At 31.2% G+C, this 17,972-nt stretch overlaps 2 protein-coding genes and 1 long non-coding RNA gene across 9 annotated transcripts; 1 reads left to right on the top strand and 2 right to left on the bottom strand.

The window, feature by feature from the left end:
* Positions 1-1,193: 1,193 nt before the first annotated feature.
* On the bottom strand, positions 1,194-4,408 carry LOC103493656 (uncharacterized). 6 transcript variants are annotated; one of them, XR_007822579.1, is made up of 5 exons: positions 4,284-4,401; positions 2,789-3,178; positions 2,589-2,686; positions 1,811-2,001; positions 1,194-1,495 (listed from the first exon to the last, which is right to left on the bottom strand). It is a non-coding gene; the product is annotated as an uncharacterized LOC103493656 (long non-coding RNA). The 6 variants fall into 6 exon arrangements; XR_007822576.1 differs by having other exon boundaries at positions 2,589-3,178; positions 4,284-4,408; XR_007822578.1 differs by having other exon boundaries at positions 1,811-2,686; positions 4,284-4,408.
* A 985-nt stretch (positions 4,409-5,393) lies between these two features.
* Positions 5,394-7,772, bottom strand: LOC103493657 (GATA transcription factor 21-like). The gene is made up of 3 exons (XM_008454497.3): positions 7,397-7,772; positions 6,634-7,134; positions 5,394-5,938 (listed from the first exon to the last, which is right to left on the bottom strand). Exons 1-3 carry the CDS (start codon positions 7,661-7,663, stop codon positions 5,465-5,467), a joined length of 1,242 nt encoding a protein of 413 aa, XP_008452719.1. The 5' UTR covers positions 7,664-7,772; the 3' UTR covers positions 5,394-5,464.
* Positions 7,773-15,356: 7,584 nt separating this feature from the next.
* LOC103493663 (pathogen-associated molecular patterns-induced protein A70) lies at positions 15,357-17,285 on the top strand. Of its 2 annotated transcripts, none has more exons than XM_008454507.3 (2): positions 15,357-16,611; positions 16,835-17,285. In XM_008454507.3, exon 1 carries the CDS (start codon positions 15,473-15,475, stop codon positions 16,604-16,606), a length of 1,134 nt encoding a protein of 377 aa, XP_008452729.2. In that variant the 5' UTR covers positions 15,357-15,472; the 3' UTR covers positions 16,607-16,611; positions 16,835-17,285. The 2 variants fall into 2 exon arrangements, with proteins under 2 accessions (XP_008452729.2, XP_008452727.2); XM_008454505.3 differs by having other exon boundaries at positions 15,362-16,611; positions 17,073-17,285.
* The last annotated feature ends 687 nt before the right edge of the window (positions 17,286-17,972 follow it).

The raw sequence follows: 17,972 nt of genomic DNA, 5'->3' as shown, positions 1-17,972 counted from the left end.
ATCATTATAATAACCATTTACATATTTTTTGTGGTTAAGCACTTATGAAATTAGAAATTAGTTTTGTGAATAGAATTTGAGGCTGATGAAGCCACGTTTGTGTGTTGAGGGTTATTTGCAAGAATAAAACAGTAGAGTGAAGCTGGCATTACAAGGGATTTGCCAGCTCATTTCTTACGTGTCCATATCCATTTTCGAAATTTTCCCAAACCTCGGACCATGTAAATGGATAACCACTTTTCAATTACGACCCTCCTCGTCTTCTTTTCCTTTTTCATTCTTACTATCCTTTACCCTAACCGATCATCCCTTGTCAACTTTCAATTAACAAAAAAAAATATGGGATTTTCATTCATTTGCTTGTAAGATATTAGAAAAATATATATTTTTTTTTAACGATTGTTTTTTTCACAAATACAAAATTTTAACGAAATATTTAAACTATTGTACAAAATCACCTAAAGATAAAATTTATTGCATTAGATTTTTTTATATGAAATGTAAATATTTTGTCAAATGTTTAGTTTTTGTTAGATTTTCAAAACGTTATACTTTTGTTTTAAGGTTGGTTTTAATTTAGATTATAAAACGTATCATTCAAGATTGAATCTCGTAACATCTTAGCATATAGTTATGAAGATTTATCCAATTAATTTTTACTAAATATCGAGTTTTAGTATTTGAAGTTAGTGTAATTAAAGAAACTTTTGTTAGTGATATATAATTAAATTTGCCTTTAATGACAACAAATTTTTTTTGATGAATTTGTGGTTTAATAAATTTAAAGTAAATTTTTAACTTTAGTTTTAATAGTAATAAAATGATAGATTTTAATTAATTGTAATTCTTTTAAATTAATTAATAGACATTAACATAGAGTCAAAAAAATACATAATTAATAAAAAACAAAAATTAAAAGTATAAATATTGAATTATAGGGAGAAATTAAAATAAACTTAAATGGTAACCTCTTGAAACATACGGACTCAATTGAAACTGAATCGGACTAGAAATGTGGATGAAAAGGATGTTTTTCCTAAATTATGTAACAAAGCTAGGTCTAGAAAAGAAAGAAAGAAAGAAAGAAAGAAAGAAAGAAGTAGTCAATGTCTGATCTCTTAATCTAATTAAATGGGTAATGAAGGACAAAAATAATTTGCAAAGTTTAGAATATAAGCCAAAAATACTACAAATTAAGAGAGACAAAAGATATATCTTCGGATAAGAGGAGAATGGTTACAATACAACTTACCACGTTGAAGTTGCCACTACCACAAATATTACTAAGAATGAATACAAATTAATAGGACATATACATGATTTCCAAATTAATGTGGTATTACAAAGATTCATGTGCATTCCTAAATATGACTTAATTAGTCAATAATTAATGCTCAATAATTAAGAGAATTCAAGTAAGATGTTAAACATCAGTCTCATGAACAATTATGAGAGTCGTATACGGTAGGGATGGCCAGCTGTGCTGATGTTGGGCCTGGAAAATCATGAACATGTAATGAGATTTAAATCATTGCAGATGAAGCTAAATTGTCAGTAAAAGTAGGTAAACCAAATCTCAATATTTAAGCATAGCCAACCATTCCTGATTTCGTGTAGTATAATGTGTCCTAAGCCAACATGAAACTAATAATATTGGAATGTTTGAACGAGTTGTGGTTTGATTAAGCCCACACCATTGATAAGATTTCAATGAAAGGTATAAATGTGAACAGAACCCATGTTTCTAATTCCAATAGTTTATAGTTTAAATATTAAAAGAAAAGCCATAGCAAGCAAGTAGGCAACCAACCAAAACTTGGGATTTTATAGCCACGAAGTTGGACAAGCTGTTGATTTTCGCCAGTCCAAAGATATGGTTTCTTCCAAAACACCCTGCAATTGGGTCAAATTTACCATCATGAATAGACGTGGATCAGCCACCTTCTCCTTTCTGAATTGGAGCAATTGATAACTTCTCGTATGAAAACGAAGCACCTGAACCTGTCCGAGTAAACTGTCAACGATGCAGAATGTACTTGAAACGATAAGCAATAAAAGCAAATTTGAACGGGGGGCGGGGGGGCGGAGAGAGAGAGAGAAGGAGAGTTGTTCCTCTTGCAATGGATGACTCTTTAATTTAATTTTCCAATGGATACCAACGAGAAGAGTGCCTAGAAATGGCAACACATAAATTGGTGCGAGAAACCTGTGGTCCAATTAAATGTTTGGCGCCACAGCAGTATTCAAGCTGAAATTTTGGTATGAAATAGCATACAGCCAGAGTTTTTAGAGTTATATCCTTCGATCATTTCGTGGAAGATTTTTAAAGTAAAGGGAAAAAGGCTATGAAGCCAGAATGTTGAAATTTACGTCATTCAATTGTTTCGTGTAAGACTTTTTTAAATTGAGGAACGGAAAATGATTAAGAAGTCAGAAGTTTGAAAGTTATGTCATTCATTGATTTCATGGAAGAGTTTTTTAAAATTGAGCAAAGTGAAAAAGAAAAAATGCTATAACTACAAGGGCACTGGATATAGGAGCTCAAAATATGCTGGAAGAGGAAAGTTCCATAGATGTTGTTGCCTCACCACAATCACAAGTATAAACATTCGCGTTTCTCTCGACTAGAGGAAAAGCTCTTTAAGGGATCGGTTTGGTATAAGTAATGCCTCTAAATGCCTCTGACCTTAAAAGCCATACGAAGGAAACAAAAGAGTAAGGACCAGGAGGAAGATCACAAAAACTATTAAGAAAATAAAAATCGTGACCCACTAAATATTGTTAGTACTTTGTATTTAGAATTACAATCTTTGATGCCTCAGTGAACCTCAGACGATCCCATCTATACATTATCTAAGCAGCTGTGGGAACTATTATGAATTAAAAGACATTTACGAGACAGAAAAACAACAAATAGGCAGTATAACAGCAGAATATCACCCACTAACAGGATAAGATAAAGAAGAATACCCACATATCATATCCGAGTATTCAGATGCCTATCTGATAGCAGAGCAATTTGTACCACCAGAGGCAAAGATGTATAAAATACATTGGTCTTGCTTTTATTCTTCATATTGATATTCCATTTGAAAGGAATTTTGAGGAGAATTTCATTTAAAACAAAGTAGTACCAGCGGAAATAGTCCAACAAATTGTAGTGATGGTCCCGTCTGGCCTGCAACATTTTATAGCATCAGCTGAGCAGTTCAAATGGGACCTTCTATGAAAAGTCAATGTCAATACAAACAAATAACAGAAAACTCTAAACTTCAATATTCCAAATGGCTAAGACATGCGAACAAGTTATTTCATCTAAATGACAGATACAAGTGTACTGAAATGGATTAAACGAAACTACGTAGTTCGTAATAAAAAATCTAACTGAGTGAATTCAGAGCTTTTCGCTGTTTAAATCCCTTTCAGCAGAGTATCAACCATATTAAAGTAAAGAAAGTATGAAGTCTAAGGCTAAATCTGCTCTATTTCTTCGTTTATTGGACTTTTCCAATGAAAGGGGAGAGGTAGCGCAAGCATAAAAGAGAATTCAACGGTATAGCTCTCTCATTTTTAGGGAATTGAATGAACCAAATAGAAAGTTGATCAACTTAAAAAGAAATATCGATGTATCAGCAAGGGGAAAGCGTTGAACAAAGTAGATTCTTCGGAACTTCTCGTCAAAGTTGTAATTCAACAAGGAATAAAACTTGCCTGTTCTTTCATATACAAAATAAATCGATAAATCTGGAGATCAACAAGTTTGTTGTTTAACATTTCTGGGGTTGAATCAAAGTTTTGCAAATGGAATCACCAAATAACTTCAAACATGGTCAAAAGGGTTGTCTGGCCAATTACATGCCATTAATTAACTTAGAATTATACTGTGACAAAACTAAAATCCTTTCATTACCCGCCATAAATCTAAGCAGCTAATGATCTAAACAGAACCCAAAATCAGCATTCACAAATCAACTTAGAAATCCATCGGTGCTGTTCAGAGCGACAAGAAGTCGTGATGGGTTTTCCTTAATTGACTTCATCATTAAAGAAAGTAAGGTTCGCACCACGAATTGATCAAAAACCTCCATAGCCATTCATACACCACACTTCAGGCCTCTTCATCCCCAATTCAGCGGGAGGCATCAACATTGGTTAGATTTTTTCAAGGCAGAGGAGAATACAAGCGCGTCGAAAGAAGCCGGTCGACTCTGCTTTGGTACTGAATCCGATTCAAGAACTATAAGCACGCAATGACTAAAAGTGAGGACAAGGACGAATCATACCTCAAATGCGTACAAGATTCGACCATTGCATTAAGCAGCCGATTCCCCCCAACTGACTGCCTCCGCCCATTGGTCGATTCTTTTCAGTTTACATTTTTTAGTATTAATTTTAAATTTGGTTTTTTCTACTCTTTTAAATTTTTCTAAAATGCATCATAAATAAATTATTGAAAGTCAATTTTGACCTTTTTAATTGTTTTCTTTTTCCAAATAAAAAGAAATTTATTAAAAAAATATAAATCCACATTTACTTTTTCTTTTTTTAATAAAATGCAAAAAAATAATTGAGTAATTATAATAGGTAGCAATTTTTAGAATAATTATTAAGTATGTAGTAAAATTTAAAAAAATTGCAAATATAGCAAAGTCTATGAGTGATAAAATCCTATCATTGATAGATTTTGAAAGATTTTGTTATATTTGCAATTTTTTTAAAATGTTTACTATATACTTAATTATTTTGAATATAATTGGTACATTTGCAATTATCCCAAAAAAAATTGATATATCTTAGCTTTTTTTTATATATATTTGAAAATGGTGTGATATATATATATATATATATATATATATATAAAAAAAAAAGTTACTTGTGAAAAAAATCAATTTATTTACATACCCTACTCTCTTTCGATTTAGAAAATTTAAATCTATAAAAATTATTCCCAAATTGAGCACAAAAATATATATATATATATAGAACTGGACGAGCATGTCTTTTTCTCTTTTTTTCTTCTTCATATAGATGAAACATTTCTTTGTAAAAACAAAAACCCACGAGCTCAATTCAAATTTGGGCCATTATTTAATCATTATTATACTAATTATAACTCAAATTCAAAGAATAATAAAATACAAAATCTAATTGATCGATCAAGTTGTTATAATTAAAAACACTCAAAACATTGTTCATAAAAAGAACATTTAAACATTGTATAATTTTGAAATAATATATCATGGAAGACGTCACAATCTTTAATTATATTTAATAATCTACACAATTATTATAACATAACACTATCATAAAACAAATAAACAAAAGTTAGAAACATGCATGTAAATTTGAGCATGCATGACTTAAACATTGACCAAATTATTGCTTTCTCGCAATTAAAGATTCAATCATTGAATTTTATTTCTCAAGCAAAAAAGAGAAAAAAAGAAAAAAAAAAAGATGTGTCTCAACAAGTGTGAAGAAGGCCACAAGAAAGTTCCATCAAAAGAATGGCAGCTTCTTCCTCATCTCTTGGAAACACTTTCCCAAAAGCCGAAGGGCCACTAGTAGTAGTAGTAGTAGAAGTAGTTTTGCTCAAACGTAATGTGAAATTATGAGTAGTATCAAATGAAACCTCATTATTCATCATCCCTATTTCACTTTTAGACTTCAAATTATTGTTATTTGATATATGATCATCAGTATTTTTATTGCAGTACTTGTCGTTGATCTTCGCATGATCACCAACATTATTATTCCCACCATTATTGTTATCTCCTTCACAGCTCAACCTCGATTTCTTCTCCTTGTGCTTCTCTTTCTTCCCCGACGCCGCTGCCTCCGTCGTTTCAGCAACCAACCCCCTACTGCTGTTTGCAGCTAAATCCGCCATCGCTCGCCTTGCTTTCCTTTGCCGAATCCCACAAGCATTACATAGCGACTGCACCAAAAAGAAACTAAAACTACAATCACATAATCGCCTAAAAACAAAGAAAGACCCATCTCTTGAAAGATTAAGAAATTTGACGTAACAATAATATATATATCATGTCATTATAGAAATACATGAAGAGAAGAACAAACACATCCGATCCATTTTGATTGATGAACTCCACATTAAAAATAAAGGAGACGTAACGAGATCTCCATAAGATAAATGAATTTTAAAATAGAAGCGTATAAAAGCTTATAAAACAGAAACGAATATTTAGTCTAAAGAAACAATCTTAAAAAGACTTGTTGATAACATATGTTATTAAAAAAGAAATCGACTTTTCCAAGACACATGTTAGACAACGTAGCTAATTAGAATGAAAATCTGAACCTACCACACCAAATGATGCATAAGTACTTCAAATAAGTAACATATGATTGTATATGAATATAGAAAAAGCAGTAACTTTTACCATATATCCTATACCATTATTATTTTAAATATTCACCACCTAAAGTGTTTTCACCGAAAGGACTGACCTTTGGAAGGAAAATTCTGGATTATGGTAAAAAAAACAGAGAAATGGGTCAACTTGTAATGCAAAATATACAAAAAGGATTTTTTTTTTGTTGGAGATCAGTACGTACATGCAAGGCAAAAAATAAAGTAAATAAATTTGTCAGAGAGAAGAGGGGTATGACCTTAGGGCCTTGAGGACCACTGCGCCAAAGAGGAGTGGTTGTAGTGTTACAGTCACTGCAAACCCTAACACCATTGTTTTGTACTGATCCAATATTTGAAGAATTACAAGATATTGATGATGATGATGATTTGCCCGTCATCGTTTCCCATTTTCCACCGTTTCCTTCATTATTACTGTTGTAATTTCTTGTAGCTTTTTGATGATGATCTGAATTATTTGCACCACCATGATCAGTACCATTGATAATGACTTTCGTCTTATAATTATGGTTTGTGTTTATCATCATCTTTTGCATCAATCTCATCTTTGAAGACATCCAATATTTTGTTGATCCACTATGATCATCTTGTTTCTTCATCATAATTTGATGGTGATCATTATCATCATCCTCCTCTACTTGTTTCTCTAATAATCTTGATTCACACCCCTCCTTCATGCTAGATGATGATAATATCACTTCACTCTCTTCTTCCCTTGATCCACCACTGAATTTTTCATCCTATTTATAAACACACCATAAAAAGAACACACATATCATATATCAAAACAATCAAAACCTCATGATAACTATATTATAAATTGAATAAAGAATAAACATATAATATATATATAAGAGTAATTCCTGAATATGGGTATTAGAACACAATAAAATTCGACTTATAAAGTGATGAAATTATAATGGTTTTGTGTGGGAATTTAACAAAAAAGAAATCAAATATTAATTGATCAAGAGAGGGAAGTTTGTGGGAAGTAATAATTGCCTGGTGATGGTGAAGAAGAAGTTGGTGGTGAGATTGTTGGAGAAGATGATGGTGAAGATGAAGATTTACTGTTTGATGATGATGATGTTGAGTAGTAGTAGTAGTGGGAGTATTAGTACTAAAGCAAGTGGAAAAAGCAAGTTGTGAAGATGTATTAGATGAAGAAGAAGAAGAGAAAATATAGAGTTTAAGGTTGGGATCTTCTTGTTCTTCTTGTTTTTGTTTTTCCACAAAGGAAGATGATGATGGATAGAGAGGGTTATTCATGGGAAGAAGAAAGCTAAGAGAGATCTAGAAAAGAGAGCAATGGAAGTTTGATTATTTGTGTCCAGAAAAGTGGGCACTTGGTGATAGGGTAATGAAACGAAACAAAAGGGCTTGATGGGGAGACCCTATAAAAAGAACACAAATTTTAATTTAAAATAAAAATAATTTCATCATATGTCCGTCCTATCTTTATGCACCATACTCTAATCTTATACGAAAAAAATCAATTTAGAAAAAATCATATGAGATACACAAATACAAGTGTAGTTTAAGATCACGAATCTAAGTATTTTCCTTAAAGGCCAACGAAAAAAATCTATTTACACCCCTAAGTTACGAGAGGGTTGGAATGCTATGTCAAATTTCTAAGAGATATTTAAGACGTGTTAAATTGTTTACTACAGTTATTAATAGTCATTATTATACTTCGTGATAATGATAATCAAAAATATCAATTATTGTAATCGGAATAAAGTCGAAGACTCGCTTACACAGTTATATTCTCAATCATGTTTTCTTTAAAGAAATGTGATGGAGTGAAGGTTATGATTTTATATCCATTGTATTAGGGTTGTTATTACTCAAATGGGTAGATATTTTACTAAATAAAAATAGAAAATGAAAAGGGTAGAGTTGGTGAGAGAAGTGCTTCACGTGAGTAATCTTTGGTTTAAAGGCCTTTCCCCCATGAAAGGACAACCTAAAAGGTGTTATGGAATACTACAATTCGACCCCCAAATATGCTATTCCACAACTCTATCTGCACAATCATCATCTTCACTCTCTCCATCTTATAATTTTAATATATACATCTCTCTCTCTCTCTCTCTCTCTCTCTCTCTCTCTCTCTCTCTCTCTCTCTATATATATATATATATATATATATATATATATATATATATATATATATATATATATATATATATATAACTTCCTTTCTGCACTCATGATATCCCATTTCAAATAATTTCATTTAACCCTTACCAAATCGCTTCTGAGGTTAATCATATCCAAGTTCACAAAATAAAGACACAGTACCTACTTGTAAAAAACTATATGAAAACATATATGTAAATGACATAAAATATATGTGGTAAATGGTAATGTTTCATATGCCTACAATTCGAATTAGGCAACCGACAAACTCTAGCATTTTCACCTTTAAAAGTTTCTGAAGGTTGAGAATGTCTCCACAAATCAACACGTACAAGTCATTTCATCATGCTTTAATTTGTCATACTGGACAATTTTCGAGTGATCAATCAACGTAAGATTGCTCTAAGCTAAGCTTGCTTAATTACTTAAGAATCGTTGAATTTTTTTAAGATTTTCTTAATCATACTTTTATGTCATTGGATCTCTCTTATTTGAATGTTATCTTCGTTTATTCATATTTCTGTGTTAAATTCATGACGTTACACAAACTATAAGTTTTAATTTGTATATCTAATCCAATCAAGTATGTAGAAAAGTTTGGATTGAAGAATTATTTAGAGTTATAAGAAATATATATGATTAGATGACAGACATGAAAGGTCTTTAAAAAGTATATGAGATTGGGTACATACAAATACAATACAAGAGGAAATGAAAACTACTATGGTGTGTGGATAGATATGGGAATGCATGCATCATCTCAGCCTTAGCCCTAGCTCTTAATTGTAGCCAAAAGACAATAAATTTAGCTACGACAACGCAATGGACAGAGTGCTGACATCTTTCTTTTCTTTTAGTCTTTGTCCCCACAAAAAACACAGCCAACAAAAACATCCCCTCTCCTTTCTCAGAGATTAGAGTTTCTTTATGTATATATATATATATATCATTATTTTTACTCATAAAGATGGAAAAGAAATGACTAGAAGAAAACAAAATGTTTTTGTTTAGAAAAGGCAACGTCGAACCAAGCTGGCTCTTATAAGGTGATCACATGAGAGAGTTGGGCAAAAGCAATGATTACTTTATCAGACATATATATATATATATATATTGGTGTATTTGTAGAACAACCCTACTTCTTCTTATGTAAATATACAAGTGTTTCAATACATTGGAATGTGCAACAAGGAAAAGAAAGAAAGAAAGAAAGAAAATAATGAGTTATTTATATGTATGTTGATGTCAAAATTCATACAAAAAAAAAGAATTTGACATCGATCATCTTACAATAACGGTAAATTTAAATGGGGAGACTTCTACGCTAAATGTGATAATGTTCGCCGTCACACGCACTTGAGTTTAAGAAAAATCAAGAAAATCTCGCAGTTGTGTGATCTTAATAATATATATAGATTAGATTGATCTTTTTGTTGTCAATTGATTTTGAGATTAAAAATTTTAAATTATCTAAGAAGGTTTCAAAGCTTATTAACCCCAATCAGATATTAGGTAAAAGAACGAAATTGAGATTTCATATCGAGATGTTAGAAGTTTATGTTAGTATATTTTTATGGCTTATTTCGTTAGGTTCAACTATACAATTACCACGTGCACAATAATAATAAATCCAAAGAGGTATCATGTTAATTGATCGGGATCTCACACAAAAAATATCAAAAGACTACCTCACATATTATTTAACAACGCCTTATACGTTCAAGTCAAATAGAGAAAGAAAATGTAATAAACTAATTAAAAGTTTATTACAAGCGGACACAAAACTTATTTTCTCCCGAAACTAAATCAAGACAATCACCCAACTCATCGATTTGGCACATGCCCTTTGATCCTAAGATACTATTTAAAGCTTAGCTTCGATCTTATTGTTTTTCTCTCAACATTATCGTTTTTATACATGCCTAGTTCATCGATATTTGGTCAAAAATCACTCGTATTTCCACGATATATATAGAATTAGAATCAAGGTTAATTAAGTATAGGAATTGATGGAATGTTGAATTTATATGAAGGAGAAGGATGCTACGTATGGGGAAATAAGAATCACATATTGTGATAATTAAAGAGGAAAATTATATAGAATTAATGGTTGTCATTGAAAAAGAAGGGATCAAAAAGCAACAAAAGATATATATATATATATAGTTGTATATATGTAATATTATTTTGTGTATACATAGAAAGAATGAAGGTTGGATTTTGTGTAGCAACTTGGATTTTATTTGGAATTATACTACATGACAATCTTAGCCTTGGTGTCTTACCTTTTTAACTTTCTCTCTTTTAATTAATTTCTATGTGTTTCTTTTTTGGACAGATTTTGATGAACCACCCTTTTGTCAAACATCTATTTGTTTGTGTTTATGATGGGTAGTTGTGGCGAAAATTATTCGAAAAGACTAATACAATACGGTTTGGATGATTTTATTTTGTTCGGTGCGAAAGAGAGCTTAGAAAAAGAATCGAGTTTTTTCTTTCAAGTACGATGTATCAATAAAATTTAATTAGAAATATATCGATGATATAATATTTTTTTTGTCTATGAGTATAAGATATATTATTATGTTTAACGAAATGTCATACGAAACATTTATTTCATATATATATATTGAACTTGAAGCGTTTGAGAATTGCTCCCAAACACGACTGAAACATGTTTTTGATGAACATCTATACTTCATATTTTTATATTTTTAAATCCAATTTTGATATATCGAATTAGAAGCATTTGATATTCACTCCGATCCAAACATGTCTTCGAAATATATTTTTCGGGTATGTACATCTATTTTTATTTTAATAAGATAAACGTTTTTTTTATTTTAAATCATAGTGAGTATTTAAATAGTTCCCTGGATTGATGACTCGAAAATTGGACAAAAACTATCAAATGACCATTTGCTAAATGTTTACGAGCAAGTAGAAAATAATCACAGTCTCGCTCTCGCTCTTTCTTTCTCTCTCTCTCTTCTTTGTTCTCACTCACAAATCACTACTCTTACTAACTCAATCTCGTCTCTCACACTCTATATCCCTCTCTCCCTTCACTTGAGTTGGTTGCATAGTAGCTACTCGTGTGGATTCGTCGTGTCGAGAAGAAGACGCATATAATACAAAAGGAAGAAATTAAAAAGCACTGAGAGAACGATGTGTGGAGGAGAAGAAGAGTAAAAAGGAAACGATAGCAATACCATACGGCCTTTACGAGATCACGACATTAACAAAATGAGCCTTCCACATTTTAAATAAAATTAGACCGTCATTCGTCGTATTAAATAGTAATTTACCCGTGTTACGTTCTTAATTTAATTTCTACAAAAATAATTAAAAATATGTAAATATTTATGAGATAGATTTTTCCCTTTTTTATATATATATAAAACTAAGTAAGATGATTATTGTTTTCGTATATGTAACAATAATAATTGAAATATCACATAAATAAATAAAAGGTAGTCCCTGTTGAGATATGGGCCTGGGTCATGAATGGGCCTAATGGGCCTAATCAAGAGAAACATAAATATCTCTTAGGGCTTGGATATTTTCTCTCCCATAAAAAATTGTGGTCAAGTATTAAAGTATATATAATTTTCAAAAGTTAATACTTATATGTAATTACAGCCTAATTTTAATTTTCGTATAAGATCGAGGGTCCAAGTTTAATATTCGTATAAATGTTTATAGAATCAATCTTTGTTATCGTATTTTAAAAATGATTTTTTGCAAATTTTCATCGTCTTTGTTTTTTTTAGCAGTACATACGACATAAATTTTTTCAGTACAAATTGGAGGGAGAATATGAACCTAAAATCTATTGATACTAATCAATACATATCGGCTCCATGTATCAGTTGAGATAGGATTACGAGAGCTACACTTCGAGTCTCCTTTTGAATACTCATAAATATGTCACATACTCCAACAGGCAGGGAACAATAATTTCACTAACATCCACACTAGGTCAGATCTAGTGGGATGAAATTTATTCATTTATGTTTCTTGGAATGAATTTCAATTTAATTCTTAAAAAGTACAATCTTCATTAATGAGCACTAAGAATCATATTTTTAAGAAAAAAGCAAAAACTTTAATTTGTGTATGAAGCTAACAAAAACAATTTTTATATATATATATTTTCAAGAAAAAATCTAAACTTTAATTTGGGTACGAAACGAAGAAAAACAATTCTTTTAGTTCAAGAATAGTAAGTCGGTTTGAAATTTTATAATCTTTGATTTTTTTTTTTTTGGTAACATTATCATTAATTAATCTCTCTCAAACTTCGAGAATAAGCATAAAGAGTGGAAGAACTCATATTAGATCGAACACTCATATTACCTCTCGAGATGATTAGAACGTAGTCCTATATCAACGATAATGTCTCAAACATAATGAATTAATATATTCTCTAAAATATCACATTGTTAATTAGTCAAATAAAACATCCAACTTCCCGTTTAGAAGTTTATAAGCAAACCTCCAAACTCCTCAAAGTACTCTCGACTCCAATGAAAAAGTTGTCGTGGAACTACTCTCACTCAATCACACACATAAGTCTTGCAATAACGCTTTGGCTTCAACCAAACTTACATCTCCATCCCCTTTGGGTCGTAATTTTACAACCTCCAATAACTTCCTTTGCTCTCGTGATCACCAACTTCCAATTTCTATACATAATTTAAATAGTTTGAAGTATGATTTAAGCTAAGATAAATCGAAGATAGTTGAGAATGAAATAACATGAATACTAATTTAGGAAGAAAACACAACACAGAATATTTAAATTAAGATAGTAATTATAATACCAAAACAGTGGGCTAGAAGACTATTGTTATTTCGTTTAGGTCCTTAGGGACTAGGGAGCAATTTGAGTAAATTTCGGCATGCTTGTTTTGGACCCTTTTCTCAATACCCAAAAGTAGGGGGCAAAACACCAATAATCATTAATAAATTCATGAATAGTATAAAATGTTTTTCATTTTTTTTAGATAGTTTGTTTATTTATTTATTTTTCTATTCATAATAATTTTTTTCAAAAAAAAAAAAAGTAAATTAAGATTAAAAAATTTCACGTAAATAATATTAACATAATACTTTTCTTTTATTTATAAATTATCGATACAAACTTTTTAAATATAAAAATATAAGTCAAACTATTTACAAGTTATAGTAATTAAATATAACTACAAGTGTCTAACAAAGTATATGATAAAAATCGTAGAAAGTATATCAACGATAAAATTGATATAGAAAAACCTATGATATAATATAGAAACATATAATATTTGGCATTTTCTTTCTAATCTATACAAATAGTGTGCAATTATATCAACACTGCTTCTAATCTTTTACGAATTATAATAATTATTGTCAACCACATCATTTGACAACAGATCTTATGATGTATAATTTTAAAATAGAATATATTGGCAGAACTAATTACGTAAATGATCTCTATTATAATTAATTTCATTTTATTATATAGTTTGGAAGGGTAAGATATAAGTTAAAGCATGTTACAGTGATGGGTAAGAGTGTGACATGTGAAATTAAAAATATATATTAGATGTCGGCACTTCACAAGGCAATGTACTTTAAAATTAGAATATTCATTACCCTTATCATCTTACACATTTCCAATTTTTAATATGTTCATATAGTAAAAAGAAGTTGCATTTTTTTTTTTTTTTTGTCTTAGTTTATTATTCTATATAGTGATCTAAAGTCAACTTTGTAGGTGTCCAAGATTTGAATTATTTGGCATTAATGTGCCAACAATCACCACAAACCCAAACATAAATCGACATATTTTCCATTTTTAAATATATAATTATAGTAAATGACAAAAGAGTTTAAAATATTTATGAGATATAGTAAAATTTTATATTCTATCAATAATAAATTTAGACAATAATTTTCTGATAAACTTCTATTAGTGTCTATATTATTAGATACAAATCAATAAATAACAAAAAATTATTATGACACACACACACATATATATATTTATGGAAGGGCAAAAGAGGAAAAGATGGTATCCAAATGGAAAAAACGAGATGAGTTTGTTTAGATTGGGAAGGGCTAAATAGGAAAATGGCATCTAAAATTCCATTATCCAACCATACCCAAACAAGATCCCATTAGACCCCACAGAACTAAATTTCTCCCATCTCTATTAAATTATCCACATACCTCTTACAAATCCCCCCCCCCCCCCCCCCCCTACTAATTCAAATATCTCGACGACTTTATATTTACAAAATTTAATAAAATTTTGAATTTTATTATTAATAAAAATTAAAAAAAAAAATATATATATATATATATATAGATAGATGAAAAATAAGTTTTTAATCTAACTTTATTTAGAAAAGGATGCTTTTAGTATAAATGGAGATGAAGATGAAAAACTTAAAAGGGACAATTTTATGAATATTGGTAATTAAAAGAAAGTATGTAATTAATTAGGAGTTAAAAACAGATAATGGCGATGACGATGAAAGATAACGCATCGTTTTGTAGTCATTGGCCGCAGTCGATGCCTTGTCCCCATCACTCCACTTTACTAAATCCCAATTACGACCTCACGTTTACCAAAATAAAATATAAATAAAAACCCTACACCATTACTTCTTTCTCTTTTGTCCGTTTCTCACAGACCAATAACAATCAAACACGTAACCCTCCTCACCTCCCAATATAAAAATTCGTGCACCAATAATCCATTTTCTTTTTTCTTTTTTTTTTTTTATTTTTAAAAGCGACTACCAAAAATATCCAAACCCATTAATAATTAATACCCAAAAACCCATTTCTCATAATGCCCTTTTTCCCTCTTCTTTCTTCTTCTTCTTCTTCTTCTTCTTCCAACAACAAATCTCCTTCTTCCCATCTCTCTGCCCTAACTACGCCATGTTCGCCGAATCCGTTTCTTCCACTCTCTCCATATGGACTTCCCTCAACAGCTGGTTCACTCCCACCGTTCTCTTCGTCGTTCTCAACCTCGTGATCGGCACCATTGCTATTGCTTCCAACTTAGGCGGTTCTCAAAGACCTAATCAACGCCATCCTTCCGACCCCGACTACCCTCACTATCTCCACAGATCTCCTTCTGTGCTTCAGAGGTTGAAATCCATGAATCCTTACGCTTATAGATCTGAAGAACCGGCTACTGTGTTCGAGAAACCGCCTGGAATCGACGCTCATTATGCTAATTATGAACATCCCCAACTTGCTCGGTCTCCTTCTATGCTTCAACGCTTTAAGTTTAGCTTCCCAAGCTACAAACCGGAAGAATCTTTTCAATCTCCGCCCTCTGCGACTACCTTCGAGAAAGCGCATGAAATCGACACTCATTCCGCAAATTATCAACATCCGCAACTGGTTAGATCTCCTTCTGTGCTTCAGCGGCTTAAGTTTAGTTTCTCGGGCTACAAACCGGAGGAATCATTCCAATCTCCACCGCCAGTAACTCACGTCGAGAAACCGGCTGGAGGAGATGCTCATTATTCTAATTTCGAACATCCGCAACTGGTTAGATCTCCTTCTATGCTTCAGCGGATCAAGTTTAACTTCTATGGTCATAATAAAGCGGAGGAGTCTTTCCAATCTCCACCTCCAACTGTTTCTGAGGTTCAGATCCGTCGGAAGGACGACGAATCGAAACGGATGGAGGATGAGCAAACGGATGGAGATCAGGAACCGACAATGGATGAGGTTTTCAGTAAACTCCATGGAGATCACTTCAACAGGACGAAATCCGACACTATGCCGACTGCCGGTGAGTTTCCGACGAAATTATCAAAGAAAATGAAGAAATCAGCGAGTTCAAAATCTACATTCTCGCATTTCGAAGCGGATGACATCGTGGAGAGCCGCCGTCCGGCGACGGTGAAAGAAGGAAGAGAGAAAATAACAGAAATAGAGGACGAAGTGGACGCCAGAGCCGATGACTTCATCAACAAATTCAAGCAACAGTTGAAGTTGCAAAGGCTGGAATCCATTCTCAAGTACAAGGAGATGGTCGGTAGAGGCAACGCAAAATAGACAAGGTAAATAAAAATAAAAGAAAGTAATTTTCAACTCTTTTGGGGTGGAGTTTTTCTAATTTTTTATATTCTCAAGGATTAGTTTGAAATTTTAAGTTTTATAGAATGAACTCTTTATTTCCAGAATTCTTTTTTCTTAAATGCCCTTCAACTATTTTCTTTCACAAATATTTCCCCATCTAATAATAACCTCTCATTTATTGCTTCATCTTTGATAATCTGACAGCCAGGTCAGTTTATCACCCAACCATAGTGAAGAAGGGAGTGAGGACGGGAAGGGGAGGGGGGTAGTTTAGTAAATAGACGTTGCGTCTCATATTCGCACGTGGGGGAAAGCGGAAACCGTCCCTTCACATTTACCCATTTAATTGTCAAAACGTAACAACAATTTGTTTTTATTGTTCAATTTGGCAATTGAATAATTATGAAACATTAGGGAAATTTGATTAATTAATTAAATGTAGGGGAAGCCAAAGCATATGCTTAATTGTGGTGGAAGCAACGTGTGTCAGAAAAATGGAAATTGAAACAGCCTGGCTTAGCTAAGCTTAGCTTATATATTTGAGATGCATTTTTTTTTTCATTTAACGAATGATATGCCTAAAGGAATGGAGATTATTCCAAATCCATTACTAAAGTTTTAATGCTTCCAAATCATTTATGTTTCGATTATATTTTATCCTACTAGTTTAATCTTTCTACTTTAGCTCATATTTTATGATTACTACTTTTTAGTTTACAGTTGTATCCATCTTGCCCTAACATGCTCTCTATAATATTTTTATTTAAATATTCTATGTATTGTATTGTCTAAATTATATTAGATTTTAAGAAAATGGTTATTATATCTGCAGCAACGCATTGAATAGACTAAAAGTGAAACTTCCTTTAAATCTTCTTGACAAAATGTACCTTGTTTGATTCTCATGTTGTTACTATCGTAGGAGATGACTCAATTACAAATATATAAATTAGATTCAACATATTAGTATATACAGCAATATTTTATAAAATATTTATAAATCTCTAGAGTATGTATATATATATAGCATAAAGTTGAGAGAGCTCGACTCAATTGGACTTGTACTAAATCTTTTGGTGCAATTAGATTATATATATTTTTTGTTCTATTGCTTTCGATTATTCTAATTTTAATTTGTGATTAAGTGAATGTTTCAAATCTAATCTTTTATTGCTCCTAATTTTTTTGTTCTATTGTTTAAAATAAACTTTAATTTCGAAACTTAACTTGAATGGTTGTGAAATACTTTAAATAGCTAAACTAAACACATATTTAGATCCATCTTAAATGTTCTTCTTAGTACAGAAAGATAGAGAATGTTTGAACCAAATAGCTCTCAGTA

Source organism: Cucumis melo, chromosome 7, assembly GCF_025177605.1.
Source record: "Cucumis melo cultivar AY chromosome 7, USDA_Cmelo_AY_1.0, whole genome shotgun sequence".
Lineage (NCBI taxonomy): Eukaryota > Viridiplantae > Streptophyta > Magnoliopsida > Cucurbitales > Cucurbitaceae > Cucumis > Cucumis melo.
The sequence above is the reverse complement of the archived record's forward strand: the minus strand, read 5'-3'. Positions and strand labels throughout refer to the sequence as shown.